We start from the raw sequence: 26,344 nt of genomic DNA, 5'->3' as shown, positions 1-26,344 counted from the left end.
TGTGTGTGTGTGGGGAGACAGAATATAGAATGATAAAAATACATCTGTTATTTATTTTGTTTTGTTTTTTCATTTGTGAACCAACTTGGGAAGGCAGCATACATATTCTCTAAATAAATCAATGTAAACTGGAAAGTGCCCAAAATCTTTAGATTTCCATCTAAAAACAGCTTCGGCTGCCATCGGCTTTGATGTTGGCAATCTTCCGCAAATCAACTGTGCCACGCATGGCTAGAGAAAAGGAGGAAGAAGGGGGAACAGAACAAACTGATCAGGGAGCACCTGAGCATGCGCTGAACTGTGTTGACCTTCCCAAGAACATGATTTAGCTGTCCAATGTCACGGCAAATTTCCATATTGAATAGGTCACCTCTAGTCTCATCAAAGTGATTTAAACATTGCAGGAATGGCAGACTGAAGAAACCTGAGTGGCACATGCTTCTGCTCTGCCCACCTGTGCTGTAATATATTATTTCTACAGCTCTAAGGCCATTTATGCAGGATCGATTCTGCTCCTCGCTCAATGCTGATTTTTTAAATCCAATCTTTAAAATGACTATTCACAGTCCTGGTGCAAGAGGAGAAAGTCAAACAAATTCCACCACCCTCCACTTGCCTGCACCTTCCTTCCTTTGTTTGCATAGCCATTAGCAATAGTCGTTTGCATAGCTAAACCACGGCTGGGATTGTGCATGCTTTCTTCAGTGAATGCTTCAATGCGGGGGTGGAGCAAATACAAAAGGTCGCATTAAAGGGGCTCTTAAGAAATGTGAAGCAGGTATGCGCTGGCTTCGCAGTGAAGGCTGGAATAACTGTTCAGCATGAAGAAATTTTAAAAAAATGCGGAGAACTTCAGCCTGGATCTCGCTGCTAATTACCAAGCATAAACAGCCTCAGTGATAGGAAGTTCCTGGAGGCACCCTTTCACATAATCAGTTTCCTTGTGAGAACAGAGTCCTAGAGAATTCTGTAGTACTTATAATACTAATACTGTAGTATTTGAGAGTGAGGGCAGGACAGGCAGGAAACTAAGCAGCCGGTCAAAGCAGAATCTATTTTGTAAAAGAAAACATCACATCCTTGTAGCTGCTTAGGGCTTTTGGCAAACTAGCTGTCCTATGCTTTGCTACCTCAGGAGCAGAGAGGTTCTCCTAGTATGAATTCTGAGAGGAAGCAATTTCTCACCACTCATAACTGTGTTGTAACTATCTGATATACTTCATTGGAGCTTAAATTTTGCTTTTTAGCCCAAAACTGACTCCCAATATAGGTATCATTTAAAACAGAAGGAAAAGATACTTGGGGTGGAGTTCTCAGCAGAGTGTGAGTCCAGACATGATCTGAGGGTGCCTGGCTGCTTCCTTCTGTCCTTTTAACTTCACTTATGGCACTTGGGATTTTGTTTCGTACACATTTTGTTACCTCTGGAATGCAGAGCAAGATGAAAGTCAGATGGGACCTTTCTCTGTTTGTTTTGGAAATGTATATCTCCCCTTTGTACTACCAAGGTTTTGGAGGTGGCCGCCAACCTCCAAGGTCAAGGACGGCTCCTTTCACACCGTTCTCCCTCAGGGAACTGGCTGAATTGTATATTTTAACAACAAGCTATTTTGCTGTGTTCAGGCTAGAAGCAGGTTTCTCATGTTAACCTGTATGAAAGGGCCAAAAGGCATCTTCATGTCACAGTATTCATTAGAGACCTGCTAAAAGGTAGGGTTTGCTTGACTCCCTAAACATTTGCAGGCAGAGCTTAAATGTGTCAGATATATCACTGTGCAGCTGGATTTCCTAATGGAGGGGTTTAAAAAGACACAAGATCATGCTTTTTAGAAACACACCTTTCTAACCCACATGGCTATACTGATAACCTTTGCAAATCTCCCAGGCCAGAAGTAAGCTCCCTTTGGACTGGACAATTCTGCTGCCTGGTGCAGAACTTCCTCCTCATGATGAACAGTAAAAGAATAAATTTTTGCACAACTGCAAAATTATACAAATGTGCAGCATCTATGCCAATCACGGAAGTCAGGTTTTCCTTGGAGTAGCCCTGCGTATGCATATGCTGGCTTTACTTCAAGATCAGCAGATGGAGGCACCAAGGCCAAAGCAGGCTGTGTGTGGAGTGCCGGCAGCAACTGAGAGAGGAGGTGCCACCTCCATTCCCACTGTGACCTAGTTCCTGACCAAGGCTTCAAGCCGTAGGAAACCTTCAAGCCAAAGATGCTGAAGCCCTGCAAGTACCAGCCATCCAGTTCTTTTCGGTGCTGAGCCCAGCCTCTCTTCTGTGTGTTTCTGCCAGTTGTGCATACTTTGGCTCATTGCGTAGTAGAACTGGTCACATTCATGATGAGAAACAAGCACATGAGCAGCAAGGCCTGATGGACAAGCTTTCTGCAGAACAACAGATTGGTCAGCCTTTTGTGTATGATCCCCCCCTCAAAAAGTAATTCCTATTGAACTAAGAACACAACAAATATGTATTGTAATGGGAAAACTTATTTTGTATGGTAAAATAACACTTAGAGTAAAAAAATACATTCTAATGCAAAGTATTAGCCAAACTAATAAAACTATTATCTGCCAATGACAACGCTTGTTAAATAGCCAACATTTTTGCAGCGCCAAAGAAGAAGAAGGAGGAGGAGGAGGAGAAGAGGAGGAGGAGGAGGAGGGGGGGAGCTTGTTATTTTGGGGGAAATCAGGGGCACATGTTTCTGTAAATAATTGATCCCTTTGCTAATGAAGCCAAGAGAGGAATGCAGAAAGGATCTGTTGGCCTGATTTTTGTCTTCCGTAAACCTTTTGAAGCCAGAGAACTTTAAAAAAAAACATAAAGCAGGAAAACCTGTCACCTCAAGCATCGCAGGAACATTGTGTGTTGGTCATAGTATTCAGTGGCTGTCCTAGAGATACCCTCTCCTCTTTGCATTTGATTTCTGAGTTCAAGCAATTGCAGGAGATGATCAAAGGAGGCACCCTTTGAGTCAAATCTAGCTTAGCAGCAGTGTCTCAAGAGACCTTCCCCTCCCCAAAGCTGCTTTAGTAATGGCTCATGAAAGAGTCAGGAAGGCTGGACAGCTAATATGGTTCTTTCTGTTCCTATGCAGTGAATGTGGGAGGGATCCGTGTCATTGGCCCGGTCCACCTGGATCGTTCACATATGTGCAGGAAGGAAACCACAGGAACTCTGCTCCCATGCCTCTTCTAGTAAGCATAATATACAGTTCTCTGTTAGAGAACCTGAGCATGCCCCTCCTGCACAAACTACATAACCCAGAGCTCTCTGCAAGAGAGAATTACTGTTAATCCAGTCTGTAGTAGACATACACCCACTCATACCATGGGTGCTTTGTGAATGTCATGCTGATGTGCCATATCGTGTGGAAGCCCCCAAATAAAATGGAGGCATGCTGTGCTCCACCCAGGGGGAAATCTCCATGTGGAAAAAGCCCTGGTGTAGATGTAGGCATGGTCTTCCAAAAAAGGCTGATGTTTGATGCAGCAAGGAGTTGCCCCTTCCTGCTACCCCAGGTCTCCTGCTCCTGCACGAGACACCCAACTTTCTCTACCTCCTCCTGCTCTAGTCCCTCTCCCCTGTCACTGCAGTGGCCTGGCACCTTTCTGCTCCCCCACTAAGCTCTCACGATGCCCTGTAACCCCCCAGCCTCTACTCTATCATGAGGTAATCTGTGGTATGGCAGGCCTGCTGAACTTGTGACCCAGAATGTCAAATGCTGCTTGTCAGTCTCAAGAGCCCACCTGCTTTTGCTGCCTGCTTGGGACACGAGAAGGAATTTGTAAAGGAGACACCACATTGGATGTGTGTGTATGGAGGATGTTTGGTTTGCTGGGTCACATTTTGTTCAGGCCTGGTGGAAGAAGCTACGCATGGGAGGGAGTTCTTCCAAGCGATTTCAGGCCTGGAAGATGGTCTGCCAAATACACAGGCAGAGAGGAATTCTCCTTGGGAGTCCTGATGGTTAGGAAGACTTTGATCACTCTAGGTTCTGAGCAACTATTTGTTGCTACTCTTAAGCCTGCAGGGTTAGCTCTTTAAACTTAGCTCCCTGCCAAAACCCACTTGTCCATCATTGCATTTGTTATAGCAAGGCTGAAATCTGAATGTCTCCTTCCTTTATGTGCTGTCAGGTCATCCTCCTTCTCTGCTGTCCTTGTGAGCAAGAATTCCCATAAAGGACTCAAATCCCTGGCTCGGTACTGTCCATTCCAGATCTGAGGGGAGAGATCTATGTTGCCTGGTGACGTGCTTCCATGTCTCTTTTTCTCTGTTTTCTCCCAGGCCTAATTTCTTGTTACCATTTTCAGAGAACAGCAAATCACTTATGTAGAACAGGGTTCTTCCATACTAGCAGTAGAGTTGGGAATAGGCATCATTTGTTCACTCTGTTTTTATGAGGAATTCAGTCAACGCTGTTGTCAGTCTGATGCAGTCCAGCATTTTCTGCTCTTTTGGTCCCCCCCCCCATCTTTTTTCAGTCTGATGGGAGGTGATTTCCCTCCTCCAATGCAATTGTAGTGAACTGACAGAGGCTGCTTCTAGACAGGGGAGTGAAAACACACTCCTACCACTGCAGTAGCAGCAAGCAGTGCAGAGGTGGGCAGTAATAGCATCTATCCCCACTCCTCCACTTTTTCCCGTGGTACCTGCACAAATGTGCAGATGTAATGGTGATTGTCCTGGGGGCTCCCAACTGCCTGAAAGCCCCCCTTTCCCCTCCTTTTCTCTTTCCCTGCTGAGCTACAGTGCACTTCCGCAGAAAAAAAGGGGGGGGGGGCAAAGACCTTTAAAGGGCTAAAGGGGTTGGGGAATGGTGCATGTTGTGTATGGAGTGTATGCATTACAGTGGAACGGTCTGCTTCCCCTTTCTGATGTTTGTGTGCATTGGTTTGGTCTCCTGGGGTGGAGACCCTGCTGGAGTTGGTTCTATTTGTTGGTTGAAATTGTGGACTACATGAGCTCCCCTGTTCTGAAGCCAGTGTCCCCCACCCTTGTATCTCCGTGGATACTCCGTGGATGTTGTTTTGAACACACCCCTCTCTGCTGTGTAAACCTAATCTGAGTGAGTATCCTATTCCTGACTTGCAAGCAAAAGGGAGCATCACAGCAAACAACAGTCAGCTGACTCATGTCATTTTGAAAGTGGAGTTTAGCTCTGCCCCCTCCATTGGTGTTATCTGGCCAGCTGTGACTGATTACTGAGTTGTAACCTGACCTAAGGAGGGTCACAGTGAGAGGAGATAGTAGGAGGATGACAAAGGCAAAAATAATATATTGGATTAAAAATTGGTCTTGTGATAAAAATCAGGATTAAAGATTGGTCTTGAGCCCGGAAAGGCTGAAAACTACTTGGAGTAGACTATGCTTATTGGACCAACAGCTAATTCAACATAAGACAGCCTCGTATATTCAGCTACTCAGTGATAGGTCAGTGCTAAATTACATGGTTCGCACACAGGACATTCCAGATTCAACTTCTGGTATGCCCAGTTAAAAGGATCTCTCTCTCTCTCTGCTGGAGTCATTAGAGAGCTGCTGCCAGTCAGAGTAGACAATATCAACTAGATGACTCGACTCTCTATAAGGCAGCCTCAGATGTTCAGCTAATGTGATAGAGCTTCAGCATGGTGAACCACATTGCTAAGAGCAGAAGGAAGGCCTGAAGAAGGAGTTGTGTTCAAGATGTCCTGCCAGAATCAAGCCCTTTGGCTTGGTCCTTTGGGCTGCTTTAATGCCTCAATCTCACCCTCGGTTTGCTAACTGCTGGCTTCCTGCTGGCAGTTGAGGGGACATGTTTCAATAAGCCGCTGGTTGGTCTCCAGGCTGGTGGGTGCCTGGCTCCCCATCATTGTCTGCTGCTTGGAGTCTTGCCTATCTGGCTGCCTGATCTGCTTCCCTGTCTAGTTATCTGTTTTGAAGAGCTGGAGCTGTGTTCAGAAATTGCTGCCTGGAGTTACTGCAATACCAGGCTGCAAACTGGTATAAACCCAACATAGATGTGTTGTTTAGATCTGCCCCAAGCAAGATTGTTCTTATCAATGATAAAAGTTAAATTTGGACCATCGTTCTCATCAAACCTCAAGCCACCCAACTGTAGGAAGGGTTCTTTGTTGAGATAAGTGGCTCATGGAACTGTTTCCCGATTTCAGCAAAAATGACTTTTGTTGAACATAAAGCTGTCAACTGATCAAAGAACATTCAGTTCACTGCTTTGCAAATGGTGTTTGGGGAACTCTATCGAAAAGATTTCAAACAGCAATCGAGCCACTACTATGCATGGCTGCAGGGGCAAGCTCCACAGGAGAGGTAAGACCAATCACTTCTGTACTCAGCTGTTACCCTACATGAGGTCATCTTTGAAGGTCCCTCTCAGTCATCTCCATCACTCAATGTCAGGTGGCCTTTTTTGTCCCCCTGTCATGTGGCCATAAATGTGGAATGAAACCCCCCCCCCCATTAATTTTGCTTTGCTGATGCTGAAAGTGATTTCATGGCAGCTTTGACTGCTGGTTATTGTTGTGTCTTTCCTTTATTTTATTGTGTATGTTGTGCCAATGTTTATATTCTAACTGGTTTGTTGTAAATTTCCTGGGAGATCCTATATGGAATAGCAGAGTGGGGTTATTTTCAACAACAACAATAATATCTTGATGTGTGGTAGGACACACACTGAGTTTATGTGGGATGATAGTGTGACCCAACAGGTGTGGGGCCGGGTCCCCTGAAGACATGGTGCTTAGTTTATAAACAAGTGAGCGGAGAAAAGGGCTTCCTAAAATCCAAAGCTACCTGTTGAGTTGACTGTGGCCTTTTATGCAGGGTCGTTTCCCTGCAGTCACCCCAGCTGACTGCCTCGGGGAGTCCTTTCGATTATGCATGCCTTTTCCGCCCGTCAGAGGTCACCTTGCTCTCCCTGCACACTTTGCCCGTGTTTTCCAGATGCCGTTTTAGCCAGAATCTGGAAAATGCGGGCAAAACATGCGGGGAGTGAGGCGACCTCTGACGGGCAGGAAAAGGCATGCATAATCAAAAGGAAGCCCCGAATCAGTCGGCCGGGATGACTGTGGGGAAACATCCATGCATAAAAGGCCTGTCTTTCACCGCGTAATTGACTAATTGAATCCAAATCAATCTACATAGTCTCCAGACAGCAGTAAAGATGTCATTTTCAGATACTGAAAGAAGTGTGAGGTAAGCTGCCGTTTCATAGACAAAGATTGCCACTTATCACTTGTAGAAGGTAAGGCTGCCTTTAAGATTTTCTCTTTCTCCCCCACTCAAAACAACTCACCAGATTCAAAAGCTTTGGAACATGAACCCTTAACTCTGATCTTTAGCCATCAGCAATTAAAGCTTTAAACTCAACAATTAAACCAATCGAAGCTTCTATGCACAGTATAACATATTGATTTCTCTGTACTTTAAACAGTTATACACACAAAAGCCAGGGTTCTCACTCGTCACTGTATTCTCTGCCCTGTATAGGCTGAGGAAGAGAAAAGCCAGGCAGCAACCTTGTGCTATTTTCTAACTAGAAGTGAACTCGATTCCAGTACCCCGTCCCTCTTCTAGTGCTGCTGTTGTTTCCTAAGTGGATTGCTTTCCACCCAGCTGGCCTCTTTGGTAATAAAAACATTCCGCATTTTAGGAGATTCAGAAGTAAAATTATTTCAGACACAAAGCGGGTCCAAAATAGCAGGATTTCCTGGCCTGCATACGAAAAGTCACTTCTTGTGGTACCTCTCTGCTCTTAATTTTCCTTGGCTTGGCTGTCTTTGGAGAGTCAAAGCAGTTCCCTGCATATTGAGTGTGGTGGGAGGGATCTGAACTTTAATCTGATGTAGATTATACACCCACCTCCCTCTCTGTCCTTTCTCTTCCTTTCTCTGTCCCTCCCTCTCTCTGTTTCTCTCCCCTCCCTTCCCTTCCTGCTTCATCTCTTCAAGAAAGTGACCATAAAGTTTAAAAAACCAAAACAAAGAGAGAGTGAGAGATAGAGAAAGAGAGAGAGAGAAAGCTCTCTGAAGAGGGAAGCCCCACCAGTAGCAGCCAGTTCTTATTTGGATTTGACTGGTGCTGCCTGTGTCTCACTTTGCTCCTAAAGACTGCCTTTAATGGAATCAATTACCCAGTTTCCTTTATAACCGAGTCTACTGGCAAGGCAGCTTCAACATATTATGGGCAACTGTGTGAAGTCTCCACTGAGAAACCTCTCGAAAAAGGTATGTTCCCTGCCTGGACGTGTGTCACACATGTCTTGAGCCAGCATCTTTTGGATGGGTGATGATGTCGGGGAAGAGAGGGAGGGATTGGTGGGAGGAAGGTGAGATGTATCAGTCAGACTCCCCATGTGAGTCCTTTTTTTTATAAGACTGGCCTGGCAAAGGTGCACTGTACTAAAAAAATAATAATCAGGGTCCCTGATTTAATACCTGCATGCATGCAGACATGGCTCTTTCCATGTGCAATTTTGTGTCGTGTGTAGGGCTGTGCAGTCGTGTGTATGTGTTTGCAATGTGTGGGGCACCAATCCTTTGGGAAGTTCTCCTGTGTGAACTCCATTGAAATGAAATGCATCACGATGCAGCTCTCTTTCATTTCAGTGCCCCGAAGAAATCCTAGTAGACTTTGCCCTCTGTTGTTTATTAAGAAGACGTTAGTGCTCCCCTTTGTTAAAAAATACAAGTGTCCACATTTTGTACAAAAGTACTGATTTGTCTACGAATTCAATCATAGTCTTGGTTTTGTGCAGGGATCTGCGCACGTATGTCAATGTCACAGAGGGATGCAAGAAAATAGGTCCATTTGAGCCTCAGTGGAGGTGGAGGCTTGTAAATTAGCATATGTTCCCAGCAAGGTCGCAGTTGACCAGGATAATTTGTATGCTGCTGTTTACTTATTATAGTAATTGCACTTACTATGGTAAGTAGCTTGTGCTGTCTACACCACACTTGTTCATCCTCTTCCTCTCATACTTTTACAGAGTAGTAGAATCATGATCTGCCATCCCCATTTGGACAAGTACATGCTGGTGAGCTCTTGCGTGCTCTAAGGTGTGATTTCTCCTCCTTCCCTGGCACTCAGCTCCCCCAACCCCCTAAGTTTCCTCTTAGGTCAGCGAGATTTGCAGTTTGTGTTTCTTCTGTCCTGCTATCCCTGGTAGACACGCAGAGCATTCACGTGCTGATCTTCATTTGTCCTTTTCAGATCTCTTTGTAGGAGGGTGGCTTTATTTTTCTGTGGAAACGTTGGCCTGGGTCTTGTGCAGACTAGAGAGTAGCTTCTTCCACATATTCCTTTTCATCCTCTAGACTCAAACTTAAAAACTATTTGCTGAGGGAAAAACTCACAATAAATAAATCCATATTTTCGTGTTGGCACCTGGTTAAACTTCCTTTAATGTGCCCAAACTGTTTTTGAGCAGTTAACATTAAGCCAGCTATTACTGCTTCCAAGAAGCTCGGTTTTTTTACGAGTGGTCTGGATGGGTTTTAGCTGGATTAATAGCTTGAATTGTCTTCCAGTTTCTTCTTGTAATCACCAAGTGCCTTTTGTACAGAATGCAACAGATACAGTTCATAAATAAAAGCAACGTTGTACCAACTCACAAAAGCACCAAAAAGGAAATGTTATTCTGAGACAGGATATAAAATGGTATAAAATGTAAAACTGAGACCTGCCTCTGAGGTAGGTACAAGCAGGCCTTCAAACATGGTCAGGTACTGGCTCCATGCAGGGGGACCAGCAGCCTCTGTTTGTCATAGCAGGATATTGAGTGAAGATAGGCGCAAGCGTTCCTTGAAGCACAAGCACATAGTCATAGGAGCTGAAATTGGATGCAGGTCCTTGTTGAGTGGGCACTCAACAGTGAGCCTGTGTGCAATGTGTGAAACGGCCCATAATAGTCTCTAGAACATCTGATCAGCAAGAGTGAGCTTTCTTTCCTCTCTGAGCCACGTTAACCCCTTCCCAGCAGAGACTTTTAAAATGATGCTGTTTGCATTCTAAACAAATTAGGAGTAGAGGGATTGCAAAAGATTATGACAGCAGAGCTCTGGGCACTTTACGTTCTACAGTTGGTCTTAGGGTAAATCCAGTCCAATTGGTTTTCTTCATAGCTGATGACTTGCACGACCTTCACGTTGTAAGGAAGTAAAGTGAGAGGTGGTTTGCAAATGGAATGGTAGGGGGAGAACATGAGCCCTGCAAGTGACATGCCCCAGAAGAAGACGAACAAGCAACCGATGCTCAAGTACACCCTTCTATATAGAAGGCATTTTAGTGCATCATTGGGGCACACTCTGCCCCCAGTGCCAGGGCAACAACTCCAAGATAAGTTAGGCAGAGGTGGAAATACATAAGCAAAAGGCTTACCTTCCCCCTCCTACATTCTATACCAGCCCCAGAACCTGGGCTTAGTAGGAATCTATCAATCCACTGAGATCACATTGTAGAATCCTAGAGGCCACTGCCCTTCACTTCTTGAGACCCAAGCCCCACCAGCCCCATAGGTGGGAAGAGAGCAAACTATCCTGCCTCAGGAGCAGTTAAAGGCATTTTGCTATGCTAGGCAGCAAGGTGAAATAAAAGGCTCAGGAGATTAAAAAAATATTTTTTTGCCCCAAAGGCTGTTAGTCTTACAGTGGTTTTTCAAAGAGTCTGTAGCCAATGCAAAACTAACAGATTCCCCCAAAGAAGCCTCTTGGGCAAAACGTGTATGGAATTTTAATTGAGTAATAAAAAAAAAATTTACCTACTTAGCACCATCAGCCTTGGCCTTATTTTTTATCTGCTGTGCTAAGCAGCCACACTTCAGGATGAAAAGCCTATCCACAGTGACATAAGCGGTTGTGCCTTATGCAACATTGCAAAGGATCCTTTAGCTCCCCTGTTGGGTTTCCCCCAAAATAGGCCCATTCCTCTCCTTCACAAATATTTAAATCTGCACTCTGCCTGCTTTAAAAAATCACAATAGGCTGTAGGTAGCACCCCTTCCCCACCTGTCTGTGCTGATTCTTTCTGCAGCCTTGATAATGCTTCTAGCATTGACAGGAAACTAATTGGCCGGCCTTTTTCTCTGGTGTGCCTGGCTGTGTTCATAGGGAGGTCAGAGAGAGACAGCTCTCTCTTTTTGGCTTCAGTGGCTCCATGTATGATCCAAAGTCTGCATTTTCAGCTCGTTTGCTACACTGAAATGATGCCTACCAAACAGAACCAAAAGATTTAATTGGTGGATAAGTTAGAGTTTTAGAGCCAGCGTGGTGTAGTGGTTAAGAGCGGTGGTTTGGAGCAGTAGATTCTGATCTGAAGAACCGGGTTTGATTCCCCACTCCTCCACATGAGCGGCAGAGGCTAATCTGGTGAACTGGATTTGTTTCCCCATTCCTACACACGAAGCCAACTGGGTGACCTTGGGCCAGTCACACTCTCTCAGCCCCACCCACCTTACAGGGTGTCTGTTGTGGGGAGGGGAAGGGAAGGTGATTGTAAGCCGGTTTGAGTCTCCCTTAAGTGGTAGAGAAAGTCGGCATATAAAAACCAACTCTTCTTCTTTCTTCTTTCTTCTTCTTCTTCTTCTTCTTTTTGATTAATCAGTAGGGCCAAATTTTTATTGATGCACATGTTTGGTTTTTAAGCCATATTGGTATTGATATCTGAATATCATAGGGAATAAAAAAGAAAACATTCCTCCTACCAGTGTGCAGTAGCTTGTTTTGTTAACACGAGCTGTCTTGCTCTTCCTTCAGTATCTCAGAAAGGCATTTGTATTGAAGTTTGGGTAATATGCACATTTATTTAATTTAGTAATCAGTTGAAGAACAGATGGTTTCTCCAAAACAGTGACTGAGCAGCTGACAATCCTAGTGTTCAAGCATCCAATAGTCACTGGAGTTTTCAGCAGTTTTCCAGGTCCAGTACTTGACAGATTATTTTTCAGAGAACTAAAGGCAATTTGAAAGAGGAAAAGCTGCTCCTGGTGTGTTGGCTGATCCCCCTGTTGCCCCTGATTAAATAGCTTTGGCAGGTTTTGTTGCTCTTTGGACTAAGGTCACCGTGGGATGAAAGAAACATATGGGATGTGAAATATCCCTCACATAATCTGAAACTCTCTTAAAAACAATTTTCTCTAGAGTAATTTAATATTTTGTCTGGTATGCAGAGGATTTCCCCATCAATTATATGTTGGCAGATGTGATCTTGAGGGCTCTTTTATTCTAAGCTTTTTCTTTCTCTCCTGGTGTGCTTTTGTTCACAGTTGTGGCCTTGATACTATTCTTGCCCTATTCCTGACAATAGCATCATAATCGCGGCAGATTGCCTCGAGACTGTGTCCACCCAAAAAGCCAACTGCGATCAGGCTCAATGTGTGTCATGCAAAAAACAATTGACACACTCAGCTAAGAAACACAGTTGCGCATGCAAATCCCACCCTCTGTGTGTGTCCTCGTCCGTGTCAAAAGAAACTTGCAGGGTTCAGCTGGAGTGCTCATTTTTTTAAGGATATTGTGCACAGTAGACAGATGTGCTCTGAGGAAAATGAGCTGTTGGCAAGGAGTTCTTTTGTCTCTCGTGAAAGCAACGACAGGATTGTGAATGTTTACTGCGTAAAATCCAAAGGTCCCACTGAACATCGCTGGCTTTTTATAGCCGCATGGGAATGTTCGGATGAAGCGTTTCTGACAGAGCCTCTGCCACGCATTTCTATATAAGGCTAGCTGCTGGCTCTCCAGTGGGGTTGGAGCTTCCATTATTGGATTCCATTCTGGAGCCCCTGAGTGCTGGAAGGTGCAGGCTACAAAAAATGGCACCCTGTAAAATGTGATGCTGTGAATGTTAAGACTATGGACGAATGGCCAGCCAGGAGTCGGGAACTGCAGGAGAACCAATGCGACTAGTGCTACAATCACCTGAACAATCTAGGGCCTACTATGCTTTTTGGTAGCCATTAACTTCATAGCGAACTCTACCAGCTCACTCTCACCGTTCATTTTGTTAACACTTTTTGCTTTAAAAAAATGAAGCACTGAAAGAAACCCTTGTCCTTTGATCACTAGAAATGCTTCTCATACACATGCAAGTATCCCATAATACATACACACATGCATGTGTGTATGTATTATGGGAGAGGCATTGAAGTTTTTCTCCCTCTCCCATAATATTAGAACACGGGGTCATCTGCTAAAGCTGGAGGGTGAGAGATTCAAAACAGATAAAAGGAAGTATTTTTTCACACAACTCATAGTTAAATTGTGGAGCTCCCTGCCCCAGGATGTGGTGATGGCTGCCAGCTTGGAGGGCTTTAAGAGGGGAGTGGGCATATTCATGGAGGAGAGGGGTATTCATGGCTGTTAGTTAGAATGGATACTAGTCATGCTGCATACCTATTCTCTCTAGTATCAGAGGAGCATGCCTATTATTTCGGGTGCGGTGGCACACAGGCAGGATGGTGCTGCTGCACTCATGTTGTTAGTGGCTTCCTAGAGGCACCTGGTTGGCCACTGTGGGAACAGACTGCTGGACTTGATGGGCCTTGGTCTGATCCAGCAGGGCCTTTCTTATGTTTTTATGTCTGAAATATTAACAGGCATTACCCTCAATGTTTCAAGCCTGTCTTCACAACATTAAGGGCTAGAAACTTGCCTTTACTTCTAAATTAAATGAATACTGAGACTCTCAGGAGGCTGCTCATTGCCTTTTTTGGGTTTGTTTATGCCACCTTGCACCAAGGCAGTCCTAAGCCAATTTTACTTGACCAAACAGGGTATACTGTACTCGTGGAAAAAGAAGAGCAGTGGCCGGCATATACCATTTGGCCACTTAAACAGTAATTTTGCTTGTACCAATTTTATCCAGTATAAAGGCCACCTCCTACTACATTTTAGATTTGCCACTTGGGACTCATGCCCCTAGGGTTGCCAACCTCCAGGTACTAGCTGGAAATCTCCCGCTAATACAACTGATCTCCAGTCGATAGAGTTCAGTTCCGCTTTGGCAATTGGAGTCTATGGCATTGAAGTCCCTCCCCTCTCCAAACCCCGCCCTCCTCAGGCTCCACCCCAAAAATCTCCAGGTATTTCCCAACTTGGAGCTGGCAATCCTACATGTCCCTGAGAGGACACTGCTGGAGCTGTGATGCAGATATGTTGTTTGTGGTGGGGGGAAGCCTCTCATGGGATGTTCTGGAGACCCTTTGAAAGAGCAACATGTGCGAATGTCTGACATTCTGCTTTTCCTGCATCTGAAGGCTCATCTCCCATCTGCCTCCCATGAGTAGAGCTGGAATTATTTTTTTAAATGTTATCTTCTGAAGGGAATTAAAAATTTTAATTCTGCAAGAAGAAAAGCCAAATTCTCAATCTCTGAATCTTTTGCATTTCTTACTGTTCACCACAAGGAATGGCAGGAATACCGCTGAGTATGGAGCCCCCAGGCCCTTGGTCATGTGGCCAATTCACATATTACATAGGTTGGGTGTGGGGTCTCCACCTTGTGCAACAGACAGAGGTAAGCTATGGGTTCTCCTCAATTCCTGCATAATCAGTGCCTGACTCCGATCATGACTATGCTGTGCATGGCTTTGGCCTCCCCCCGCCCCCCATGCCATTTATCCAACCTGTAACAGCCCCAGTGGGTGTGGGTGTATGGATGCTTTCGGCTTGCTGGGGAAATCCACAGAACATGTGAGTTTCCCAGTGGGCTGAATAGAACCCATCAGGGCTGTTTCAGACTGGTAAAACTGTGTGGAGGAGAAGCCCCTTCTCCAAGCGTATCGTGGTCTTGATCTGAATCAGGCACTGTGCATGTGGAAATTGGGCAGAACCTGCAACTTGACTGAGTGGGCACCTATCCTGTGCCCTCTGTTCTCTTGCACTGCCATCTCTGACTTCATAGGCCCTAACTAGAGAGTACAAAGAACATTGCCATGACAGTACAAAGACAGTACAATGAACATTGCCATGACATCACTGGTCTTTTATGCATGGTTGTTTCACTCACCACCTCCCCTCTGACAACTTCGAGTCTTTGTATTGATTATGCGTGCAGTTTCCAACCATTAGAGGTCGCCTTGCTCTCCCCCTGCTTTTCCCCACATTTTGCCCGCATTTTCACAGGCCTGTTTTATCTTGAATTTGAAAATACAGACAAAACGCAGGAAAAGGCAGGGGGAGAGCGAGGCGACATCTGACAGTTGGAAACGGCATGCATAATCCACACAAAGACCCGAAGTCATTGGAGGGGTGACAGCGAGTGAAACAGCCATGCATAAAGGACCATTGTATTTGGAGTTTTTATACCCCAACAGCAGCAGCTTCAGTGAGGTGGAGCCAGGAAGCTCTGAGTGTCCTGCCGTCATGCCGCACAATGTTTTTCTGCAGCATATTACAGGGGGAGAGGAGGCATGCATCAGAGATGCAGGCAACAGCATTCTCAGGTTGCTCAATGTTTAGTTTAGCCTGAGATTTCAGCATAGCGTAGTGGGTAAAGTGTCGGACTAGGATCTGGGAAATCCAGGTTCGAATCCCCACTCGTGCCATGGAAGCTTGCTGGGTGAGCTTGGGCCAGTCGCACGCTCGAAACCTAATCTACCTCACAGAGCTATTATAAGGATTAAACGGAGGAGAGGAGAATGATGTAAGTCGCTTTGGGATCCCATTGGGGTGAAAGGCGGGATATAAATAAATAAAATAAATACATTTCAAGCCTATTCCCAATTTGTTTTCAAGTTTACCTTCGCTTCCATGAGGACTAGAAATTTGATGTATGTTTTTGTTGTAAACGGCAGTCAAATTCCCAGGAAGCCAAATTCCATGTCCATTTCTGTCCTTGCCATGGTAAGATCCTGCATGCACAGGAAGCCCTGCCTGTAGTAGCATATTGGTAAATGTAAGAAGTACTGCGATTACTAATAGGCAGGTGGTGAATCAGTATTGCCTGAACGTGCAGACTGCTCAACTCAGATTCAGTGGGAGGCCCCTAGAGATGGTTCTCTTATTAGCCTCCTCCTGAATGCACAAAGAGTTACACCTGTGTCTCACAGCGTAGGCATGAATCCCCCATTGTTTAGGGGCTGGCAATAGAAAAGATAAGAGAATCTCTCTCTTTCTCCCGTCTGCCCTCTTTTTAGTCTATTGCTATAGAGATGTGTGCAGAGCTAAGAAGGTTTTTGATATCATTTCAAAGGAAAGACCTTCCAGGCAAACTAGGCTTTCATCTCCTGTTGGAAGTGAACCTGGCTCAAAGCTGAAAGCTGTAACAAACTGAAGGGGTGGGGGCATTACCAAAAGACAGAAGGGATGCAAGGCTTATTGGGGTGAAGACAGATGTATGTTCAGTGTGGTGGAAATTATCTGAATGCACCTTTGCTGTCCCATAAATGATCATACATCATTCTGTCCTGAAACAATCTGGGAGGGGGGCAGCATGTCAGGGAGAGGAGGCACTAGGGGGTGATGAGCACCGACTGGCTGCCACCCATGACATCACCATCATAATTCTCTTCCCTGCCCCCCAGACCTTGAACAACTTTGTAACATTAAGACGAAGGATATCCTATTAAGCTTAAAAGGACAGACAGCCTGCCTGAAGCACACAAAGGAAAAGGCATGCTGTAGAGCTCATCTAGTATTTCCTCTTGGCAAGATATGTAGGTGTCAAAGGCATGTTGTGAAGCTGGGCTCATGTTACCAGTGAAGGACCTACTTGGGTGGCTTTTAAGGATGATGCGTCTGTCTTCACCCTTGGTCTAGCTTCTCTGCTCATTTAAATAAGAGCAAGACTGGGAGGAATAGGGAGGTAACTTCCTCTATTGTATTGTTTACTTGCTATCGATCTGGCCAAGAAGATCCACCATGAAGAGAAGACATGTTATAAGGCTGTCCAGACGAGTGAGGAGGGGCCGTCGGGCTTCGAGTACCAGGGCCCACTCATGGTGCTGGCCCAGAACTGCGCCGTGATGCACAACCTCCTGGGGCCAGCATGCATCTTCCTGAGGAAGGGCTTCGCAGAAAACAGGCAGCCAGTACGTAAGTTGCACCCTGATGGGCAACATGCAGAGCAAAGCCCAAAGGGTGTGGAGTGCACCACTCGTGTAAAATCAAGCACAAACATGTCACCCTGTGTCTCAAAGGTCCTGAACACATGAACACGTGAAGCTGCCATACTGAATCAGACCATTGGTCAAGCAAGTACATCTACTCAGACTGGCAGCATCTTTCCAGGGTCTCAGGGGGACATCTTACACACCCACAACTACCTGACCCCTTTAACTGGAGATGGTGGGTGTTGAACCTGGGACTTTCTGCATGCTAAGCAGGTGCCCTACCACTCAGCCATGCCCACTCCATCATGCCTCCCAAATGGAAATCGAGGATCAGACAGGCCTCTTGCTCATGTACAAATAAAGGTAAAGGTCCCCTGTGCAAGCACCAGGTCATTCCTGACCCATGGGGTGACGTCACATCCCGACGTTTCCAAGGCAGACTACCCATGTGGAAATTCAAATATATACATTGGCACCAAGCTGCAGTGCCTGACAGGTATATGGAGATGCCATATCAGATATGTGAGACAAGCGCCTGGAGAGGATGGATTTGATATGGTAGGCATGCACAGGGTGGGGGGCTCACTTAATCCTCTGGTGCAATTCCCTGGGAAGTTCTTTTTCACTGAAATGGATAGGACTTCTGCTGTGGGACTGATCCCTGGCCAGCCTCACAGGTACCTAAAATCAGCCTGCCTGAAGCAGCCGCTTCACTCTGCCTCCTAGACGGGCCAGCACTAGAATTGGGATTCTATTCCCGGCTCTGCTGCTGAACCGCCAAGACATTTTACTGTGTGAAAAAGAGCAAATGCTCATGCTCTGTCAATGAGAATAATAGCCACTCTGGCATTCAGGACACTAATACTTGGCAAATCCTTGGGATCCTTGGGGAAGGCCAGGAAAAGAGCTTCTATTGATCCTGCTTCTGCAACTGGTTGCCAACACAAAGGCGGCAAGTTTCCCTTCCCCAGCATCTGGCCCTAAAAGATTATTACTGTTCGGCTTTAACAAAAGCAGAAGAAGCAGGAAGTAATGTTTTTTTGAAATTACCAGCATAGTGAAGGTTGGGGCCACAGGATGCGTCTCTGCTGGATGCCTGCCTGACACAGAGATGAAGGTTAGAAACACCAAGGGGATCTCTGCTCTGGCGTAGCCTTCCTCTGCAGACATAAGCCAACTCATTTGCCTTGGTTCGAAGCACACTCCTTAGAGCAGTTGCAGTAATTTAGCCAGTAAAGCAAACTGTGGAAAATTAGCTGCATATGCTCCGGCAAAGAGAGGACAGCCTTTCTGGAAACCTGTGGTGGGAGTGAAGCAGTCTTAGGAAACAAGGAAGTCAAGGGGAGGGACTGGAAATTGGGAATGTTATTTAGTTGCTCTCAATTGCCTGGCAGCCAAGTTATGGAAGGGTGTTTTGGGGGGTGGGCAGACTAACCAGGAAGCAGTGCATTTCCACACTCCTCTTGCTATAGCCACTGGAGTTTTCCTGTGCTCTTGATAATCGGACACTGCCCACGCACCAGTCCCTTGAAAACACATGTGGACGACTTGGGATATTTCCCAACAGCAGTGACTATTTCTCTTGTTCTTCTTGTCCACAAATGCTCCCATTATTGCGCAAGGTTGCCTTTCTGTCTTTGAGCAAGATCTGAGTCCGGTAGCACCTTAAAGCCCAGCAAGATTTCCAGGGTATAAACTTTCAAGAGTCAAAGCTCCCTTCATCAGAAAGCTTATACCCTGGAAATCTTGTTGGTCTTTACGGTGCTATTGGACTTGATTCTTGCTCTTCTCCTGCAGACAAACACAAATGCTCACCTGAAACTTTTGGTCTTTGCCATCTCATGTAGATGGTGGGATCAGCCCAGGACAGATGGAGCCATGGGCCTTACTTTCAAAGAACCTCGGGCTCTCTTGGTCTCAACTGGCATGAGGCCCCAGTGTTAAGGGAGCTGGTTTGTTGGGTATGGCAGGGTAGAGCTATTTACAGTTCAGCAGAGAGCTCTAAGAAGCCATGCAAGCTCTGGAAAAGGTCATAAATGCCACCGCCTTAGTATCTACCCGTTTTTGTTACTAGAGGAAAAATATAAAAAGTGGAAGTCCCTACAGAGCTGACACAGTTCTGTGGAGTCAAGATCACAGTGAGCTTGCAGGACACCTGACTATAAGACTTGGAGCAGTTACACTGCAATGGGGTGAGCTTCAAAACAACCAGACAGCCACATTGGACTCTCTTGCTGGGTGTCAGTGTCTTGCCAGGGATGTTGTGAACATGGCCTTTCTTTTCTGTTTCTTCTTGGTGCTCTTCTGCCCTCAACCATGCTCACCCTCAACCATATTATCCTGACACCACTTTCCTCTGAAAGAGATGGTTTTAATGGTGTGTTCTTTCCTTTCAGGACAGAGAGCTGCGTCCAGAAGAAATAGAAGGTAAGCATTTGTCCTGGCCTTGACAACAGGATTTTTTTTTTTTTTTTTTTGCAATGGTCCAGTGCATAAGACCCCCTGGGATTGTTTCGGGTTGGGAAAATGGCAGAGGAGGAAAGGCTGATTTACCAATGGAAGGCCAAGATGATGGCACAGGCTCTTAAGTGATGGTGGGCTCCCTTGATGGGTCTAAGCTGAGAAAACTGTGCCCAACTGTGCCAGCCTCTGATGCCAGCTGCACGTTCCAAATCCACCAGCTGAAGCAACCACTGAAGACAGGCCTCCCAAGAGCCTCACATACATTTATTTCAGTCAGTGAAACATAGAGATGACTCGGATGGTTGACACAATCACTCCCAGAGGCCCTCTTCCTTTTCGCAGAACCCATTCATCTCCTTGGTGTACTGAGCAGCTTTGAGTGATGAAAGAAGTTGGCGGACAACTAGAGCACAAGTGGGGGGAAAACTTGTGACAATAGTATTCAAGAGAGACCATAGAATGTATTTGTACCCACTCTATAATGGTAATGGTGAGTGGCAACACTCCTCTGTTACCATTATGTCTGTGCAAAATTGTCTATCTCAGTGGTTCCAAATAGCAAGGAGGCATCTTAATTTGCCCCCTGATGGTGTTAAATTGGATAATGCTAAAACTCAGTGTGACTCTTTTCGTTCATGGGTAAAATTGCTTGTATCCACTGTGATTTGGTCACCTCAACTTCAGCAGGTTGGCACTGGATTGTTCCTGGAGCTCAGACTACTAACAATTGCTTGGGTAACCTTCTGTCATTGTGGTGCTTGACCTTTGCACATCTTGACTGATACCAGATTGCTAGGGTGAGGGACTGGCATTGGATCTGGAGAGTGATTAATACCTTTAAGGCAGGGAACAGCTCCAACCACTTTGCAGGAGGCAGTTGAGAAGCTCCTCTTGAAGAAGCTTTTCCCAGACCCAAATGATCTCAATCATTATTGCCAGATGGCAAATTCCCCCTTTTTGGGGTAAGGTCCTTTTGCCTGAGGTGGCAACACAACTCTAGGCTGTTTTGGATGGGACAGGTTACTTACACCTACTTCACCCCCGTTTCCAACCTGGTTTTGGAACTGAAACTGCCTTCATAGCCTTGTCGGTCAATGTTCACTTTAGAGAGATAGGGAGAATGCATCTTTGTTCATAATCTTGGACCTCATATCAATACCATTGATCATGGTAGGTGAGATGAGTACCAGAGGCACCATGCTCCAGTGGTTTTGGTCCCACCAGGCTGACTGGTAGCAGAATGTGGTACTGCGGGACATGGGATTCATATCGTTTGTGCTTTGCGGTCCTAGAGAGTTCCCTCTAATTCTCCCATGTTATTTTTCATCTACATGAAACTCATGGGAGAAACTGTCCAGATATGTGGAGTGGGGTATTATCAATATGCTGATGATACCTAGTTCCACCTCTCCTTTTCAACTAATTCAGGGGAATGGATATTTTGAAACATTGCTTGAAGGCAATAATGGGCTGGATGAGGTCAATAAACTGAAGTTTAACTGAAGCAAGATGATGGTGCTACTGGTCAATAGGGTCAATTGGAGATTAAGGAGTCATTTTGGACTGGGTTGCACTCTCCTTGAAGGAACAGTTTCACAGCTTGGTAGTGTTATTAGTTAGTGCCCACAGGTGGACGAGACATGTTCTCCTCTGTGATAAATAGTTCCTTCATATTTCCTTGAAAAACATGATCACAGTTATCCATGCTCTAGTTACATCTTGATTGGACTTCTGCATTGCATGCTACTTAGGGGTGCCTTTGAAAGCTGGTTGGAAGCTTTAATTGGTGCAAAATACAGCAGTGAGACCGTTGACTGGCACAAAGTATTGGGAACACACTGCACCAGTTCTCAAAGAACCACAGTGATCCTCTGCACTTATGGGTACAGTTCAAAGTCCTGGCCATTACCTCTAAAAGTCTAAATGGTTTGGGACCAGGGTAATTGAAAGGCCATCTGCTTCCACATGTAGCTACCTGTCAAGATCTTCACCAGAAGCCCTGCTTTGAATTCATCTCCCTTCAGAGGCAAGATGGGTGGGTCCTAGAGAAAGGAATTTTCAACAGTGGCACCCCATCCATCCATCCATCCATCCAAACCTCATTGACCAAAGGTGGCAATGGGATAAAATATGTGTGTGTGTGTGTGTGTTCACCATGGGAACAGAGTCCACTTTCTGCTCTCTTCAAAATACGCCAGCCCGAGAATCAGCTCACCTAAGGTCTCCTAAAGAGGTCATCGCTAGACTTGCACAGAGGACTTTTCAGCTTGCACACTTATCCCCTGCACTTTCCTTGTTCTCGGGAAGATCAGAGTGCATTGCTTAGACCTGCTCACATAGCTGTTTCAGTGCCAAAGATCCAGTGCAGGATTCTGGCTCCAGCCTATTACATGTATTTGTCTGATAGGCACACAGAGACAGATTCTTCATAGGGAAACTGGGATCAAGCCTGGAGCAGTTTCAGAGCTGCTGACTCTTCCTCCTTCACTGATTGCAATTCCCCCTCCTTTACCACAGAGCTGAGGGAAGCCTTCAAGGAGTTTGACAAAGACAAGGATGGCTACATCAACTGCCGGGACTTGGGGAACTGTATGCGGACCATGGGTTACATGCCTACTGAAATGGAGCTTATAGAATTGTCCCAACAGATCAACATGAATCGTGAGTACATGCTGTCTGAACTATGTCTCTGTGAAGCTTCTGCCCCTTTCTAACCAAACATAGCCATTTTATCTGTTTCTCCTGCCCTTTTTGCAAGGCGATGCCTACACCAGCAGGGATTTCCAGTCCAGTTTTACCTAAGGCGTGCATTCATGCGCAGTCTGCACAACGATAAAGTGCAAGGGATGCATTGTGTTGACAACTGCGCTGCCTTGTGCTCTGTCATTCCTAACCAAATGGTCGTAATACGTATCATGATTGACCTTCCTCTGTTGGACCTGCCTTAGCAAGCTATTTTTGCCAGTCTGCCTCTCTGTTCAACGTTCCGGTTGCCTGAGGCCAATGACTCTCTGAGTTTGCGGCTGAGCACATTGGTTGCCAGATTGAAGGAGATTTATGATATGATGTTTTTTTCTTGGCTGTGGGGAAGGAGGGCCTTAATGTGCAGGGTGGGGGGTTGTCTTCCATTCCAGCTACCTCATTGGTATTAGGCTGTGATAGGGGTGCATTAGGGTGACAGGATTCAAAGGAGGGTGGGAGAAGGGGGATTTCTGGCAGATGCTGGTAGTTGGTGCTGGGTAAGAAAAGTTGGAATTACTGTGCAGCCGTTGCTCTCCTCTTGGATGTGAGGTCAAAGAGGAAGGGTATTTGGAGATTGCTGGTCCATAGCTGTCCATAGCATGGCAGGTGAAAACTGAGATTCAGCCCTCATACTTTGTGTCCAGTGAAATGAGCCAGCTGTGCAAAACTGAGATAGAGGGGGAATGCATTTACAACCCAATTTCTGACTTGTTTCATCCTTCTGCTATTTCCTTCTATTTCCAAATGTTTCCAATATCCACTTTTGCTCTTTGTTGTTTTATTCAGACAAGCTAGGAAGTTCAGGATGCCTACTGACACACATTATATTGATATACAGAACATTATATACATACATAAATACAAACAGATAGCAATCAATCACAGCACTTTCACTTTCTTCCCAGATAACACAAAGGTTGCAATTAGTTCTGAAGATGAGCCAGCGAAAAGAAAGGGCTGAAGCAGTTCAATTTGTTCTTTATAATCAGCAGTTACTCTGGGATGAGACTTGCATTTATGGGCAAGTTCCTGATCTGCATTTCCACATATGCAACCATGCTATACAGAATCACAGCTGCAGAAAGAAATATTTTCCAACTTTTGTTCTCCCAGAATGACACTTGAGATCCAGACTACAGAGATCAGGGCCCAGGAGGAAATGGCAGCTTTAGAAGTTGAAGTTGAACTCTTTGGTATATCATAGACTCATAGGAAAGATGGAAGTCCTAGAGTGACTACAGAGGGAGGATGCTCTAGTACTACTATTTCTCTGTTCTGAGCTCTTGAACATGCAACAGACTTTGGAATAATTCACATAATCCAATTGGCATGCTGAGACTGTTGAATGAAATATATGTACAGAGTCTAAAAGAAAAAAGGTATAAAGTCAATTGAAATTACAATAAGCATATTAAACTATAACAACAATAGTTTGAAAGTTAAATTTATCATATAAATGTTATTTGTAATTATTGTCAATAAATACTCTCATCATCATTGCCTATAGTATTTGACTATGAACATCATGTTTTAGTAGACTTTACACCTTGATGTTAATGTTTTGTCCTTCTATACTTTGAAGTTAGAAATTGTTTTCCTTTTGTCTGCAGCATTCTCAAGTAGGCAGGAAGTGGGGGTGGAGGCTGTGTTGAATATTAGAATGGCCAAAAATGTACTAAGTTGTAAGCTGGGCATGAATTCAGGATCATTTTGGCACATGCCAGTCTGCATGGATTCATTCAGTTTTTGCTGTCCACAAACTAGTTTGGTTGTATGAATTGACTTGTCAGTTGGGAAGCATATGCTCGAATATTGATGCTCAGCTGGTTTGAACTGAGCATTTCTAGCTTACTTTCTTTTGTCTTGGTGTCTCTAGTGGGTGGCCATGTAGATTTTGATGACTTTGTGGAGCTGATGGGACCAAAGCTTCTGGCAGAGACGGCAGACATGATTGGGGTCAAGGAATTACGAGATGCTTTCAGAGAGGTGAGAACTTATGGAATCTCCTCCAGTGAATTACTTGCCTACAGGGTTCACAGAGCATAGGTCTGTCAGCCATGACAGCTAAATGAAACCCCTGCATTCATAGGCCATATATGTGGTGGAAGGATAATAGGGGAAGACTTTTGCCTTCACACTCTACTTGCAGGCTTCCTGGAAGTATCTCTGGCCACTGCTGGAAATTGGATGCTGGGCTAATTATGTCTTTGGTCTAATTAAGCAGTTCTGCTCCTACATCCAGGATATACTACTCAGCTTGAAGAAGTAGACTGACTTCAAGCATTAATGAATTTTACCCCTTGGAGAATGATGGAATACATCAAGAAATGCGACTTTGGAAGTTGCAGGGAAAGCAGATGAGACAGCAAAATGCCCCCTTTCCCCCCCTGGATTGATGCTTTTTTTCTTTTTTGTGCAGTTTGACACCAATGGTGATGGAGAGATCAGCACCACTGAACTACGAGAAGCTATGAAGAAGCTGCTCGGGCAACAGGTGGGACATCGCGACATAGAGGACATAATACGGGATGTAGACCTGAATGGAGATGGGCGAGTGGATTTCGAAGGTGAGAGAAAACAAACAGTTGCCAGTGGGGCAGGGAGGTGGGTTAGCAGGGGATGAGGACTGGGCTTCACTGTTGTCTCCTGCATTCTGTTAGGATTTTGTGTCACAGGACACTCTGCCAGTGCTGTCCTGCATTCTGCAGACTCTTATTCCTTACGCTGGTCTGTCTGTCTCTCCCTTTCTCATTTTCTACTTTTGAGGCAACTAATCTCCGCCCCAGCACCTTCTGGGGCTCAAACTAAGGGCTAGAGCCTACTTCAGTGCCATTTTCACACAGGTGCCATCTAAGGCAGCTGCCAAAAAGCATCACCCATTTAGTGCCAATTTGACACCAGTCCATGTTTTCTGGTAGATGATCCTGATGTCATCTCCACCCTCCACCCCACCAATTACTCTTTCCCCTTAAATTTACTCTCCTTCATCATTTGGTGCTTTTTTCCAGCATTAGAGAATCAGTTGCCCTGCTCCTTTCTATTCAAATCTCATCCCAATGTGCTAGCTCTGTCCTCTCTGCTTGCCTTTTCTCTAAAATTTCTGCTTCGTCAACCAGGCGGCAGCCATCCTCTATGATGTTTTTATCTCTGGATCCCTCAAGCTATTTCTTAGATGAGATAGATTAGCCAGATCCATTTCAATCCAGTTTCAAGCCTGGTTTTGGGCCAGAATGGTTGTCCTGATGGATATCTTCACTGGGAGAGAAACAGGGGAAGTATGACCCTGTTGGTCCTCCTGGGCCTCTCCTCTGCTTTTGATACCATCAACCATGGTAGTCTCTCTGGAGTGGTTGGCTGAAATGGACATCAGGGGCACTGTGCTTGGGCAGTTCATTTCCTAACTAGCTGATCATTCCAGAAGGTGGGGTGAGAAGACTTTGCCATGGTCCTGTAGCACTTGTGTTGGTAACTACAAGGTCCTACTCTGTCACCCATTCCATTCAACATCTACATGAAAGACTACCGGGGAAAGGTCATCTGGAGTTTTAAGAGTCCACCCTCCCCACACTCTGCCTCTTGCTACTTCTATCACCTGCCAGCCATTGACTCGGTGGCTTTTTTTCTTCTGCTCAGTCTTGAAGCTCTGCAGTGTCTGCCTTCAGCTCATTCCTGGTCCTTAACACTTGACTCATCGTTTGCTCCTGTTTCCAAATGCATCTTTCATCCTCCTCATTTCCAGTCCTGACTTACATTCTCTGTTCATGCTCTCAAACAGCTGAATGCTTCTGACAGTGAACAAAAGAGTGGGCTGATTTTGTTCATTATAAATGCATCCTCCTTAACTTGCCGTCTACCTGTTTAAGCAATGTGAATACGCTTCCTGAGCCAGACCCACTCTAGGAATCCTTAGTGCCCCTTTCCCATCTTTGATGCTCTAGTACAGCATGCTCTCCACCTCCCTCGCCTCGTTTCACTAAGATTTTGCCTCCTTCTTCGGTGATAAAATTAAAACCATCCAGTCTCATCTACTTCTCTATTTTCCTCCTCTTCCAGCTCTCCCTCTTCCTACATCTCCTTTA

General features: G+C 45.3%; 1 protein-coding gene across 2 annotated transcripts in view; it reads left to right on the top strand.

The window, feature by feature from the left end:
• Nucleotides 1-26,344, top strand: part of CABP1 (calcium binding protein 1) — a 39,364-nt gene that overhangs the window by 10,318 nt on the left and 2,702 nt on the right. Inside the window, exons 2-7 of one of the 2 annotated variants that reach the window (XM_056859650.1) lie at nt 7,966-8,241; nt 16,863-17,039; nt 19,457-19,487; nt 22,041-22,184; nt 24,142-24,251; nt 24,685-24,832. In XM_056859650.1, coding sequence (XP_056715628.1) covers nt 8,197-8,241; nt 16,863-17,039; nt 19,457-19,487; nt 22,041-22,184; nt 24,142-24,251; nt 24,685-24,832 — 655 coding nt within the window. In that variant the 5' untranslated portion in view covers nt 7,966-8,196. Of the gene's footprint in view, nt 1-7,965; nt 8,242-16,859; nt 17,040-19,456; nt 19,488-22,040; nt 22,185-24,141; nt 24,252-24,684; nt 24,833-26,344 lie in introns of both variants that reach the window. The other variant, XM_056859649.1, reaches the window with a different exon arrangement.

This window comes from Euleptes europaea, chromosome 13, assembly GCF_029931775.1.
Source record: "Euleptes europaea isolate rEulEur1 chromosome 13, rEulEur1.hap1, whole genome shotgun sequence".
NCBI classification, from domain to species: domain Eukaryota; kingdom Metazoa; phylum Chordata; class Lepidosauria; order Squamata; family Sphaerodactylidae; genus Euleptes; species Euleptes europaea.
This window is presented reverse-complemented; position numbering and strand designations above follow the sequence as displayed.